The sequence below is a fragment of the Nilaparvata lugens genome, chromosome 3, assembly GCF_014356525.2.
Source record: "Nilaparvata lugens isolate BPH chromosome 3, ASM1435652v1, whole genome shotgun sequence".
In the NCBI taxonomy this organism is placed as follows: domain Eukaryota; kingdom Metazoa; phylum Arthropoda; class Insecta; order Hemiptera; family Delphacidae; genus Nilaparvata; species Nilaparvata lugens.
The window spans coordinates 81,913,415-81,929,231 of record NC_052506.1 but is presented as its reverse complement, the minus strand read 5'-3'; the positions used below and the strand labels follow the sequence as shown (position 1 = coordinate 81,929,231).

Below are 15,817 nucleotides of genomic sequence, written 5' to 3'. Positions count from 1 at the left end.
ACACTATCACTGTAAAGCTTGTTACATCCAATTTAAATTTATATTTTTCAATTTTAAACTAATTACCTGTAGACACAGAAGATGAGAATTATAGTGCTTATATATATTATTTCGGTGCATAACAATACCACAGTCAGTCATGTATCGTAAATATATATCAGCAATAGAATTGTTATCTTCTGCCTTATGCATCTAAACGTAATTAGTTTTAAATTTAAAATTCAAGACACAGTCACGGGTTCCTTATTTTATTATTTTTGTTGTTTATTTTATTATTTACTAGCCGTCAGGCTCGCTTCGCTCACCATATCCGTCTAGCCAGGGGGCTCCGCCCCCTGGACCCCCGACTGGGTTGTCCAAGAATGAGATTAGTAGGCTCGCTTCGCTCGCCTGCATTTTTATCATGTTAGGGCAATCCAGTCGGGGGTCTAGACTAAACGTCTGGCTAAACGGATATGGCGAGCGAAGCGAGCCTGACGGCTAGTAATATAATATTCCCAGGATTGAAGTAGCAGTGCCCAATCAATTTTTCCGCGATAAATGCATTTAAATCTTCAACTTGGTGCCAACCTAACAAAGTCAACTCAACTTAATGCCAACCTGACAAAATTATTAATTTAGTTGCCAGTTAACAACTGTCTCGAAGAGGTACTCTATCTAGATTATAGTTCTATAGTAACATATGATATGGAAATTTCAATTATAACTAAGAGATTGGGAGAAGAAGAATATACATGTTAAAAGACGAACTTTAAACCCTTAAAAACAACCCTTAGAGTTAAAATATTGCCAAAAGATTTCTTAGTGCGCCTCTAAAGGGTCAACTGAACATACCTACCAAATTTAAACGTTTTTGGTCCGGTAGATTTTTAGTTATGCGAGTGAGTGAGTGAGTGAGTGAGTCAGTCAGTCAGTGAGTGCCATTTCGCTTTTATATATATAGATTATATCATGTCTATTATAACTTTGGCTCAACTTATTATTTGGTTATACTTTTACTTTCGGTTTAACTTGTTTTTCCGTACAACCATATTTCTCATCACTTTGATCGTACAAAACTGGAAAATTCCATATCTGCTCAACTTATTATTTGGTTATACTTTTACTTTCGGTTTAACTTGTTTTTCCGTACAACCATATTTCTCATCACTTTGATCGTACAAAACTGGAAAATTCCATATCTCTTCAATCAGTTTTTCACTCTCCATGCTACACGAGCCCGCACCGTCTCCGTCAAAAAGTAAACTGAACAAGTCGGTGACCGCTCGGGCAACAAACACGGTGACAGTGCTGACGCGGTGCGGTAGTATGTGTCCCTACACGTTTGAAAGCATTTGTTTTCCCTCTCGCCGTAGTACGTCCGTCACACGGCCGTGCCGCGGCGCGGACTCGGTGCGGATATGTGTGTCCCGGCCATAAATCAGCCTTCAACATCCAAATTCTTGAGGGAAAAAAATTGAACGAAACATTCAAATTGAATTTGAATGATCTTACCTCTTCAAGAGACGTGTCAGAAATGCCATATGAATTGATGAATAGATCAGTTTTGAAATCTTTAACATCCTTTAACATCCAAATTCTTGAGGGAAAAAATTGAACGAAACATCCATTAAATCAATCAATCAAGAATCTTTTTTATTCCACAATACTGCAAGTACAAAAATGATAAATAATATGAAATATAAAATACAAATTATTAAGTACTTAGATTAGGGTTTCATATTATACATTATGGAATGAGCCTACATGGGCACTGTGGCCTGTGCGTAGACTCGAGTTGGTATTTCAAGTAGAGTGAATCTTATGAAGGGGAAGAAGAATGAGAGCCTAAATGGATTTAATAGATGAGGGTAATTTCATTCAAATGATTGTCATAGTTTCGTATTGTAGAAAGTCATTCTATATTGTTATGTCCGTCTGTAACGTATATAGCCAGTCTGTATGGTATCCAAATTAAATTTGAATGATCTTACCTCTTCAAGAGACGTGTCAGAAATGCCATATGAATTGATGAATAGATCAGTTTTGAAATCTTCAAGGAAACTGAACAGCTTCTTGAATCGTTCCAAGTCAGAATGCGATAACACGTAGATAAGTTCTGTGCCTATGTGCTCGTGGAAGTTGGCTGAAGGCACTATCTCTTTGATGTGTTGTGTGATTTCTGAAACAAAAACATTTCAACATACATACATATATATTTTCATTTCGGATGATGCCCAAATGAGCTTTTCTGCATGTGCGTGGAAAATGGGAAGTGCGAGGGCGAGTAATGAGATGATCAAACGTCCATGCCTATTCGATGTGATTCGGCGGGATTCGAACCCACGACCAAGTAGCACTAGCAGACTGAAGGGTGCAACGCCTTATTCAACGCGGATGTGTAGTTATGTATTAGTTTTTCTCCCCAATCAGTGCTTCTTTGTGAAAAATATAAATAAATAGATTTAATTATGTTAACATAATATAATATTAACATAATTAAAACCTTATTATTCTTTCCCCATCCCATCCTTTCATATCTACCGTCTATTTACTTTCCCTTATACATTTTTCACCTTCTCAAGGATTGAAGGTTTTCCTAGTACATGGATATCCATAGTTGGAAAAACCCTTCAATCTTCCACCCTTTTTTGCACCACTTTCTTTTTATTTTGTTTTAATGTGTATTATTGTTGTTGTTGTTCGCATGTATTCTTTTTGTCAATCTCTGTATCAAACTTGTATGTGTGTGTAAAAATAAATTATTATTATTGTTATTTCATCGTATAGAAACACACAGCTCAAACGGTGTACGACGTCAAATATATCAAATATATGGTTTCCCTCCATTGAGGGAAAGTTTTTCATTTTACAAAATTTTCTGAATGATTGATTTTCTGATCTCTAGGATCTCAATGAGAAGATCTCATAACATTTTCTTAATGAATACGGGCAGCATTCAGTCAGTGTAACTTTGAGAGCTGTATAAAATCTACCTAGACTGTCAACACTCTTAAGTTCGTCCGTCAAACAGTTGAAAATTCTGAGCCCAGCATAATGTGGTCCCCCCTCCAAGAGCGAAAGTCTATGAGTGGGGTACTGGAGTAAACATTTTATATCTTGTGGGGTATCTGTGTGAAATGTTATCCTCCATGAATTTCTGCTTATTACTGTAAACAAAAGATGCAATATCCAAAAAATAAAGGGCTGGAATTGTTAATAAATGTAGAATAATGAATTGAATGATACTTGACTTAACCGAACTTAAATACATTGATCAGCATGTTTTTGAGCTTGAATCGAAATTTTAAAATATTTACTCACTTTTCTTCTAAGGGCCACTGAAATGTTTCTGTGAACAGCTGAGTACAGTCCAAAAAGAGTTTAAACTAGTTGTGACATCAATTTAGTTACTAACTTTTCTTTTCACGACTACTGAAATTATTGAAACACAATGAAGAGTTAAAACTAGTTGTGTTGTGATAAAATATCAAGGATACTTGATAAAGTTTATTACGTTTCAAACAATCTAGTTGTATTTTTATGTTGTGGTATTTCTCCATAGTAATTGAAGAAATGGTGATTAATATTGTAACTGATTGGTTAACAAATGAATAATGTGAATTCCTATTCAATTGGTTTATTCATAAAACATATATTCATATCTAATGTATTGATAATTTATAAGGCAACACAGCTCGATACTACCATAGAGAAACAATAGCATAAGTAGATATCCCATGGTATAAGGCGTTTATGTCGCAACTTTTACTGTTATCTCAAGCTGATAGTCCACGTAGTTCTTTCCTGTGAAGCTTTATGACGCTGGTAGTCTCTCATATTGTGCCGTTCATACACTCTTACCCGCTCAAAACAGTAAAAATCGACAATAATCTACAGTAATCGGTTTGAGATAACAGTAAAAGTTGCGACATAAACGCCCTATACCATGGGATATCTACTTACGCTATTGTTTCTCTATGATACTAACAAGGCCACCTCTAATACAAGGCCCCGGCCTACGATATTGCAACGTCGCAGCGAAGGCCTACAATCTAATAAACGATTGATGAAAAAGATCAGCTGGTATTTTTTTAAATCTTTTCCACCAATCATGTATTGGATTCTAGGCCTACACTGCGACGTTGCAATATCGTAGACCAGGGCCTTGTATTAGAGGTAGCAATGATACTACACAATTACAAAAACATCAGAAAGCTCCTTAACCACAAACGTTCATGATGAAAAACTTTAGAATAATAACGAACGGTACTGACACTTACTTCTTATTTCTGGAGAAGAGAGACCCGAAGAAATCTGCAAGAAAATGATATAATACTCCCATTAGTTTCAATCAATGTCTTATAACAGTTGAATTCATTGAAGAACATTCAGGGCCGGTTTCCGAGCTCGGGATTCAGCTAAGTTCTAGACTTTAAACAGCTGGAGTCAGAAAACTGGCTTTCCAAAACGGGGCGTAGTTGCAGTTTTTATCACAGTTTTTATTTTCTCATTTCTATAATTGGAAACGTTTTTCCTTCACGATATTAAACATTCCTAAATAATTCAAAATAGCTGAAACTTTACACTATTTACTCTTCATTTTATTTTGTGTTCAATTTTCTATTTTTTCGAAATTTAATTCAAACGTGACTATGACAATGACTACGACTACGCCCCGTTTCGGAAACCCAATTTTCTGACTCCAGCAGTTCAAATTCTAGAACTTGGCCAAATCTCGAGCTTGGAAACCGGCCCTTAGAAAAGACTTGGATACTCTGAAAATCCATCAATCATACTACTTTTTTAAATTTAATTGTCATTAAAACTAGTCTCAGAGACTAACCATTAATTTTCATTTCACTATAAATCTTAAACCATGAAAAACTATAAAACTACAGTTCATCCATTGATGGCCCAAGTAGTTTTGATATTATGAGAGCAGTAAAAAATGATATGGTCTGCGTACACTATCACAAATTGATTTTGAACTAGTTCAAAAGGCTTTCTTCTCTTCAGCCTCCTAATGAGATCTTTGTTCTGTAGTAGTTGGCTTGCCTCAGGGTTGACATGATGATGGAGTCTCGACTCATGTCGCATAGCAAATCCACTTATCTCACTGGACACAAATGGAATGCGTGGATCTCTATGCAAGTCATTGTTTCTAATGCACCAAGGAGCGTTGAACATTTAATTAATACTTCATTTTGAAATTTCTGTTTCATATTGATGTTACTCTGACAGGCACATCCCCATAGTTGGATCCCATTCACCCAAATTAGTTTTAAGAAAACACTTCACGGTCCAAAGTCGAACCCAATATTGAATATTGGACCTCAAGTTGAAATCGTATAGTGAATGGCCCACTTCATCAATTATATTTTCCAGTTCTCCTCATCTTGAAATATGAAAATTTTGTTTCTCTTGTTTATCTCATCCAGTGTCCTATAAACCATTTAAGTTCAACGCTAATCTAGGATCACACTTTCTAGTAGTTCTGTGAACAGTAGACCTCACGCAGTATTCTCATCTACAAGTACCTGATTGAAACTATAGACCTTATGGAAATACAGCAATAGACTGGCTTCTCCACACACATCTGTGTAATCACTTGTCAGCTGATTTACGATGAATGATTCTATAGTCTGATTTTTACTCTAATATTGGCATATTAAGGAGGCTCCTTTTTCCTTTTAAATTATCCTTGAAATGCAAAATTTCCAAAAACCTTGTACATACATCGACGCGAAATTAAAAAAGGAACATACCTGTCAAATTTCATGGAAATCTATTTACGCGTTTCACCGTAAATGTGCAACATATAAACATTTAAACATTAAGAAAAATGCCAAACCGTCGACTTGCTTAGACCTCACTTCGCTCGGTCAATGAGACAATAGTCACATTTATTATAGTGTGTTGAATTCTCAGTTTAAACCAACAGATTCGTCTCATTCTCTTAAACTGAGATGGTGCATTCAGCCCCAGGTGATAATTTATTATCAAATAATAAATGTTATTAAGGCACATAATGGACTTTGCTTTTTCATGAGCTTTTTACGGAATGAGTTATTAATCTATAATATAATAAAGGAAAGAATTGTCTTATACACGTACGGGATGGGAAATTCACGAATGGCGACGCATCATCACGTCTCAACTACTCAACTGATTAACTTCAAACTCTGCATATGGATTCTCAATTTACCAAGGATGGTTATAGTAGGCCTATTTAAAATTCTTCAAGCTTTCAGTAGGTCAGATTTTTAGGGCCGTTTGCACAGTCAAAGCTTAAACTGAATTCAATCAGCTGATGGCTCAAACTAAAAATCTGGTGTGGCGCACTCACACAACTTTCCTTGCCGTTATGAAAATTTATCACCTGACGCTAGTGTTCCCGCACATCTCAAGTCTACTATGCAAAGATCTAAGCCAGCTGGTGACAGGACTATAACGCTGGAGACACACGAGGTCTGCTATCAACAGTTGCCAACAGTTTGCAATTGTTATTTGCAATAAAATTTTCTCGAATTTCGAGCTTATTTTAAATTTTAGGTGAAAATGTTACTGAACATTAATTGTAGAGATTTTCATGCTTAATATTTTCCATTTGGAATTTTTTGTTTGAACTGTATCTGAAGCCTGATAATTGGAAATCTAAAATCAAACTTTACCTAGATGGGGCGGAGCTCCTGAAATTCCTACAGATATGGGACTTGTGGCAGTTGATAGATCTTATCGTTTACTTTTCTAGGTATGAATTTGATCAAAATCGTTGGAGCCATTTTCGAGAAAATCGCGAAAAACTCTGTTTTTGACAACATTTTAGCCGCCATCTTGAATTGTATTTGATCGAAATTGTTCGTGTCGGATCCTTATAGGGGAAGGACCTTAAGTTCCAAATTTCAAGTCATTCTGTTAATTGGGAGATGAGAGATATCGTGTACACACACACACACTCACACACACACACACACACACACACACACACAAATTGGGGTGCCTTAATTTTTTTCGGAAAGCAATACGTTCCTTACCTATACTAAAAATGAACCAAATTATAAAGAACGAGACTTGATCTGGATTTAATCCAGTTTAAAATGAATTTTAGTTTAAACTTATACTGTGCGAACGGCCCTTAGTTTGTCAATGTTTTATGTAGACCCTTGTGGAGCACAGGCTACCTGCTAGTAATTAAATAAACAATAATTAGATTAGCTTACTTTGTCCTCCCTGATATCAATGGTGAGATAGTATCCACTGCCGAATCGGTTCTTCAAGTAGAGACTAGAGCCACAGCACTGCAGTTTGCCATGTGCTATTATTGCAATACGGTCACCAAGTATGTCGGCTTCATCCATGTAGTGAGTGGTCAGCACTACTGTCCGTCCTAAAAACATAGCTTAGCTTAGTTTAATTTTCGTCATACAACACTATAGAATCAAGCAAAGCTTGGTAGTATATGGCAAGTCAAAAACGTATACACTACACGTATACGTATAACGTATACGTTTTTTTTCATTTTTTTTTCATTGTATAATAATCTTGTATTGTTGTATTTGTGAAGGAGACACATTAGGGGTAACCTGTTGTCGCCATAAATAAATAAATAAATAACACTAGATAAGAAAACAAATTCAAGTGTATTGTTTGCATTGCATAAGGAATATGAAAAAATCATATTTCCATACAATTATCATAAAAATACAGCGGTAATCTTTGATGAAAACATTTGAAAAACAATTATGTTTCTACTTGTTAATCAAACAGTATTATTCAATGAAGTGTCTTGTCAGCACTACGGTTTATCACAGAAACATAATTCTTAATAAGAACACAACTTCGGAACTGAAAATGAAATGGCCATACAAGTATTATGAAAATTCAGTGACACTTGGTAAAATCATTTGACATCAGCAAAAATATTTTCTATTCATACATCAAGCAGCGTATAAGTCTCAACTTGCTCGAATCAAGAATCTGGAACGTATTTTAATATCATCTGTATATAGAATATATACAGAATGTATAGACCCCAGAGATTTAACAATAATTATGGTAAAAGAACTCCAGAGTGCAGAATTCCATATCTTCTGAGCTCATTGCCTCTGGAATTGCGAAATTTACAAAGAAAAGGTGAAGTTCAAACAAAATTGAAATTATTTTTCATTACAATAATTGATGATTGAGACATATGGTTGGATTTGACAGTAAAAATGCAAGCTCACAATAGTTTCGTCAGACTAGCGATCATTTAATTAGGTATATAGGAAGGTTTTACATTATGTCATAGGTTATTATTTTTGAATTTTCTAATATGCTTTGTTAATAACATTCATTCAATATATTATATATATTCATATTTGTTTATTATGTAAGTTATTGCAACCGAGTAAAAGGGAATTGTATTTTTTTAATATCCCTCAAATAGCTAAAAGCTAGAGGGATTAAAATATATATGAATTTTGTATTTAATGAGATGTGTATTGAAATTGAAATAAATAATACTGAAGTTTATTTTGCCCCCAGAAGGAATGATTGAGGAAGGAATGTAATCTGAAAATATCAAGTCAAGTGATAGATGAGAAAGTTTGGAGATAAATAATTTTGTTTTTTGGTAAATATTTTCTCAAAATTCGCAATGTACACTGAATAAGAATCGATTCGAATTACATGATAATTACCGTAATGATTAATTAATCATTTCAAATCAATTCTAATCATATGATAATTAATTATTAACCAATCATTTCAATAAGTGTTGGTAAAAAATAAATCTGTTAGTGCCTACCATTCTTGTACTTGGTTAGCAGTTCCCATATAGATCGCCTCGAATAAGGATCAACCCCTGAGGTCGGTTCGTCGAGAATCACTGTCCTGTTAAAAGAGAGAAACAATTTTTTTGAACGAAAATATAAGCTTCATGGACGTTTTATTTGTTTTACGGAAAATCACTACAGTAAACAAATTGCAATCTTGTATCACTACGGCCATTCGAACTGGATTTCATCAATATTATTGACGATCTAATCTTCAACTCACTGGATTTCAACTCTAACTCAAAACATTAATCTTCAACACTAAAACCTTGCATTGAGCTTCAGGAGCAACTGCCATCAGGAGCAGAGCCGCCATGTGGCAAGTGCAACATATGAACCGCCTCAGAGCTAAATGTGCCTGCACAAGAGAAAACTGCACAACCTGGAGGCAAATTGACGATCTGCACTGCGACTGCGGTGATATCCAGTCAGATGACACCCTTTTAAAATATCGCCTTGCTCCGGAATGCACAAGTCACGACCTTTCCATCTTTAATGACAAAGCTGTTAAAACAGTGAATTACTACTCAAATATAGACATAAAGATCATCTGACACGCACGAAAGAACAAACACTAACACATTTAGTTAATTCAAATATTCTTCCTCAAAGAATTAGATATTTCAACATATAACATTTTGAAGGCTTCCTTCTGAGAAGGAGAATAATATTTATAAAATAGAATTACAGTACCCTTAGAATTAATAAAATAATAGATCACGAATACAGATTATAACTTTTTAACTAGTTTCAGTGTTCACACTATTGTCTATTATTTTATTGATTTCAAAGGGTACTATAATTCTATTTTATAAAAAAAGACATTAGCCCTGAATTCATAGATTTAAAGAATAATATTTATTAAATCTATGATTGAGGAGATTTATTTAAGAGTATATATTAAAGATTCATCTTAATCTTCTTATTCAAATTCATTTATTAATTACATACATAGTAATAGATCATACCATTTTATTTTTAAGAAACTTTATTTCCCAAAATACAAAATGCAGAATCACTAGAGAATTTCTCCAATAATTAATACAATGATAATTGAAATACATACATATCATAGAAATGATAAATACATTGTACGAAATAAAACACAGCATGCAAATTACCTTGATAATATGGTAACTTCCGCATTACAGGAGCATCATTGAACAGAAAAAAAATTCTTTAAAGTATGCATAAGTAATAAAAATGAAAACCAAAAATAATAACAATTATCAGAAAAAATAGAGAAAACAAAGTTTCACAATCTAAAATCCGGTTTAGCACTAACAGAAACACAAAAATCTATCCTCAATAACAAAAACTAATCACTGATATAAGTGAGGTACGGTTTGGCAGGTAAAATACAGTGGATATAAAGAAAATAAAAATCTCAGTACTCTTTTTTTTAAATATTTTATCACAACATGTTTCGGTCATTTATGCCATTTTCAAAATCAGAAACTGAAAATGGCATAAATGACCGAAACATGTTGTGATAAAATATTTTAAAAAAGGGTACTGAGATTTTTATTTTCTTTATATTTATATTACAAGTAGACCTATACAGGTAAGAGATAAAATACAGTGGTTTTAATAGTATGACATTTATATAAATATATATGCATGTGAAATCGACATCCAAACAACATACATTTTATCTGATAGGTGCTCTAATAAATAGGCTACTGTACTGTTATTTGCGATTCACCACTAGATTGGATCAGTTAATGAAGGTGATGATAACGGGCATTGAATGCTAGCTAGACGTGTTATTGTAATTTTGACCAAAATATTAAGATCATTGATGACAAAGGATTTGATTTTGATAAGCGACAGAGTTTATACTAACTTTGATCCGCCAATGAACGCAATGGCCACTGATAGCTTTCGCTGCATTCCGCCGCTAAGATGACTGGCCAGACATCGCCGCTTGTGCGGCAGACCCAGGTCCGTGATCATCTGATCACACTCGGCGCGCACTGCTCGCTTCACGGTCTCACCTCCACTCCCGTCACCGGCGCGACCGCCTCGCAAACGCGCGTAGAACCACAGGTGCTCTTCCACGGTTAGTCTACAACAATGGTTAGTGAATATAATAAGAGGAGTTTTATTTTATATTTTAATTATTAGTTCTAAGTAGCTTGCTTTCACATTAAAATAGCAGAAGGTACATTTTTATTGAATTGTTGTGTAACAATTTGTAATTTTGTTTTGTGTGTTTTTAATAAATTGAAATTGAAATTGAAATTATTCGAGTTTGAACATTACAGTTATTGACCGAACGTAGTGAGGTCTATGTTTTAACTCGGATTTGCTTTTGTCTGTCTGTATGTAACGCGATTTCAGCCAAACCCGTTGATAGAATTCGATGAGATTTGGCAGGAATATTAATTTTAAAATAGTTGAAAATATTTCCATTAGATGAAAAGATTATCACGGAACTGGATAAATTATCATACGGGATACAAATTCAAACGTGAACTGAGTTTATTAACATAAGTGAGTATTTTCTAAACTCAACTGTGATATCCTTTGCAGATGATACTGCAGCTATTTTTCACGGTAATTCATGGAATGAAGTTCATACTATAGCTGAAAATAATATGCTTTTAATTAAGAAGTGGTTAGATAAGAATACCTTAAGTTTAAATATTGAAAAAACTAATTACATAACTTTCTCAGAAAATAGAGTAGGGCAGCCTAACGAGAATCAAGATGTGAGACTACATTCTCAGTGCAATTTAAACTTGGGTAATTGTGATTGTCCCACCATTAATAAAGTCAATAATACTAAGTATTTGGGAATTATAATTGATGAAAACCTTAAATGGGATGTTCATATTAAATACATATGTAGAAAAATTAGATATTTATCTTTTAAATTTTACCAAGTTAACAGAATTCTTAATAAGAACCACCTGAAAATGATGTATCATGCTCTAGTCAAGTCAATTCTGCAGTATGGCATAGTTGTTTGGGGAGGCTGTTTCAACTGTCATATTGCTGAATTATTTGTAGCACAAAAACTGATAATTAAAACTATATTAAGCAAACCCAGGCTCTATCCAACGGATATGGTTTTTAGTGATTTTGAGGTCATGACTATACGTCAATTATACATAAAACCCGTAATTGAGTACTTAATAAAATATAGATCCGATTTTCCTCTCACAATAAACTCTACTCTTAATTATTATAATCTAAGGGCCACTGCTAACAAATATGTAACCTATAACACTAATATTGAATGTATAAGGAGGCAATTAATTTACATAGGTACTAAAATAATAAACCTCATTCCAAATCACTTTCTCATGGACAATAAGATCAGCGGAAAAATTAAACTGGACATACAGTAATTTCTTCTTCCATTTAGATATATGACTCAAGATTTCTGCTCCAGCATTTTTTTTTTCATTAGTTTTTTCATTTTTCAGTGGACTCGCTTACCTTTATTTTGAGTACCTATTCCTCTGTTTTCTTCCTTCCCCCCATTTCTCCCTTCCTTTTTTCCTCATTACTTCTCTTTTTTGCCTGCCTATTACATGGGAAACCATAGTTGGCTAGGTATCTTCCTCTCTTTTTTCTCTCTTCTCCAACACACCCAAACACTAAGCCCATGGTTTTTTATATTTGTAACATTTTATTGTGTTTTATTTGTTTCGTAAATCTTTGTAATTTTGTTTTGTCTTGTTTTGTGAATTGTGATTCAACTGGATCAACTAGAAAAGGTGACATCAGATACTTGTGGATGAGAGAACTGCATGAGGTCTACTGTTCACAGAACTATTAGTTTATTCATATACAGAGTGTCTATAAATGAATATAGGGGTTTCAACTCTTAATAGTATTCATTACATTAAACTTACTGTTGTAAAATAATGATATGTCAAATGAAAGAGTAACTCGAACAGTTTTACTAAGAACCTTATAAATTTTCAATGTGACTACCATTTGTCACAAGGCACACATCCAGCCTATTGTTGTGCTCCTCCCAAACGTTGATAAGTGTGTCTTCAGTAATTGTAGCAACAGCTGATTCAATCCGTTCTCTTAATTCAGGGAGGCTAGCTGTTAGTGAAGGAACGTACACATGATCCTTGATGAAGCCTTAAAGGAAAAATCTGGTGTGGTACACTCACACAACTTTCCTTGCTCATATTTGAAACTACGATCAGACTTTTGTATATGTGTATATATAATTGTTTTCAGAGTACTTTTTCCTTTGTGTAAATTGTGAAATTCGATGATTTTTTTAGTCGTCATTTTTTTAAAGTCGTCAAAACAGCTGTTCTACAGATGAAATATCTAGACTATGTGTTCTTTTTATGAACTGCTCTACCTACCTACCTCATGCACGAGAAGGAGATTACAAAGTCCATTTCTCAATGATGGGGTGGACCCCCCATTAGTTTCCCAGAAAATGATAAATAACTATACAGAGTATGAATTTGAAAAAAATCGGTCAAGTTATTATGAGAAAATCGTGAAAAACATGTTTTTTTTTTAGTAATTATCCGCCTTTTTTCTCAAGTAAATTACGGAGCTCCTGCAATTTTCTCAGAAATGAGACTCATGTCAGTTCGATAGGGCTTATAAATAGCTATCCATGGTATAAATTTGAAGAAAATCGTTAGAGCCGTTTTAGAGAAAACCGTGAAAAACATGGTTTTTTAGTAATTATCCGCCATTTCTTCCGCCATTTTGAATTCAATTTTATTGAATTTCTTATTGTCAGATCCTCATGGTATAAGGACCTTAAGTTTAAAATTTCAAGTCAATCTGTTGATTAGGAATGGAGTTATCGTGTTCACACACATACACACACACACACATACACACACAGACCAACACCCAAAAATCATGTTTTTGGACTCAGGGGACCTTGAAACGTATAGAAAACTTGAAATTAGGGTACCTTAATTTTTTTTTAAAAGCAATACTTTCCTTACCTATGGTAGTAGGGCAAGGAAAGTAAAAATCGCAAGGAGTTGGGTCGGGAGAACGAGGCGGCCATGCAAAGCAAGCCCTGTCATTGGGACCCTTGCGGCCTATCCGTCTAGTCACCATCTTCGCTGCTACCTCTGTCTTAAGGTGCGTACAGATATACGCACCGCGAACTTGAGCAATTCACTTTCAATCCGCTGATGCCAAGCTTTTTATATCTATATGTTATACCGTTTCTGTAAAAATACAGATATAGTCAGCTGATTAAAAGTGAATTGCTCATGTTCGCGGCGCGCAAATCTGTACGCACCTTAACGGTAACATTACAGAAACATTGCACACACATGCGCACTTGTGCCAACAACCAAAACTGTTTGAATTACTCTTTCATTTCGCATACATTAACCGTAAGTTCAATGTAATTAATTTTATAATGAGTTGAAACCCCTCCGTTCATTTATAAACACCCTGTATAAGGATGATTGAAACGGAGTAATTGAGGAACAACTACAAACACACAAATGCTAATATTATACATCAAATATTACTAAGATTTGTGAGAATATTAAGAATATTACTATTTATTTGTTGAAGCAATTAAAAAATTATGTACCTGATAGCTATGTAAGGTCAGCCTATTTTGCATTTTTTCAAAGTATTCTTTTATATGGCGTGTTGTTTTGGGGTAATTGTAGCCATGTTAGCAGTGTAATTTTACTTCAGAAAAAAGCCATCAGGATATTAGCAGATGCGCATAATAGTACTGAGCATTGTAGACCTTTGTTTATCAAGTTGAGAATCTTGACAATCATAAATCTTTATATATACACTGCTCTAATACATGTAAAAACAAAGGTAGAGAAAATTCCAAGACATACCATACATTCTTATTCAACAAGAAATAAGAATAGACTGAATATACCATTCCAAAGGCTTTCAAAGTCAATGAATAGCTACAATATTATTGGTCTGAAACTGTACAATAAGTTACCTCTAAGCTTAATAAATGAGTCTACAGATAGATTTAAAATGAAACTTTTCAACTGGTTAGTGAAAACACCAATGTATTCTATACAAGAGTTCTTGGATTCCAATATGATTATTAATGTATGATTTCTTAAAGCTTTTCTTTCTTGTTTTAACATTTTGACAGGGCCTTGTTTGTACTGTTGTTTGTATAGTGATGAATATTTGAATTCTTCTGGGCTTACTTTAGATGTAGTTATGTTTATGTGTTTATATTTATGTATATCGTATATACTTTCAATTATATCAACTTATAACCTTCTGACTTGCATAATGTTAGTGTAGTTTTGACTTTGTCTATTGCCAATGTTGCTTAATGACAATAAAAATTTATTTATTTATTTATTCAAATCAAAAATACATAAAATTCAACTATATACTTACAAGTTGAATAGCACATTGTGCTGAGGACACATGCCCATGCTTTTACGTATGGCATCCATGTCTGTTCTTATATCGAGGCCGTAGATCTTTGCCGTACCACTCGATGGAGGGAAGAGGCCAGTCAACATCGAACTGCGAACACAAAAAACATTCGTTACAACAAAAACCAAGTTGATATTCAACATAAATTACATTAGATTCTTATAGTAGTCTTTGGAATAGTCATGAAAATTTTAAATGAGGTCTTACCATAGTCGGTTCTAGGCGAGGATAGTATATAGGATAGATAGTATACCTAAAGGATATATATACTATATACTAGTGGTTCTGTGAACAGTAGACCTCGCGCAGTTATAATTCACAGCCTCCTCTTATACTGTCCATCAGAGTAAATCCTGTCTGTATGTCGTGACGGCGAGATATCTGTGTGAAAACGGCTAATGGCTGTTGGGGTTGGTGTATCAAAAATACTTACATCAAAATCTAAAGACATACTGGCAACAGGCCAGCCCGGGTAGAAAGCAGAGATAGGTGGAGAGAAAATACTATTTTATTTTAGTTATTGATTGCATGCGTCATTGCATGTTTTGATAGTACATTCAATAGTGCATGAAAATTGCATGCAATGACGCATGCAATTAATAGTCCACACGTCAGCTGATTTT

General features: G+C 34.1%; 1 protein-coding gene across 3 annotated transcripts in view; it reads right to left on the bottom strand.

Annotated features, from left to right (window-relative positions):
* The window catches only part of LOC111044570 (ATP-binding cassette sub-family A member 2), a 149,398-nt gene that overhangs the window by 88,730 nt on the left and 44,851 nt on the right, over positions 1–15,817 (bottom strand). For all 3 annotated transcript variants that reach the window (XM_039424783.1, XM_039424785.1, XM_039424784.1), the window contains exons 13-18: positions 15,153–15,284; positions 10,645–10,866; positions 8,771–8,856; positions 7,203–7,369; positions 4,263–4,296; positions 1,974–2,161 (exon numbers count right to left, since the gene is read on the bottom strand). In XM_039424783.1, the coding sequence (XP_039280717.1) occupies positions 1,974–2,161; positions 4,263–4,296; positions 7,203–7,369; positions 8,771–8,856; positions 10,645–10,866; positions 15,153–15,284 (829 nt within the window). The remainder of the gene's footprint in view (positions 1–1,973; positions 2,162–4,262; positions 4,297–7,202; positions 7,370–8,770; positions 8,857–10,644; positions 10,867–15,152; positions 15,285–15,817) is intronic.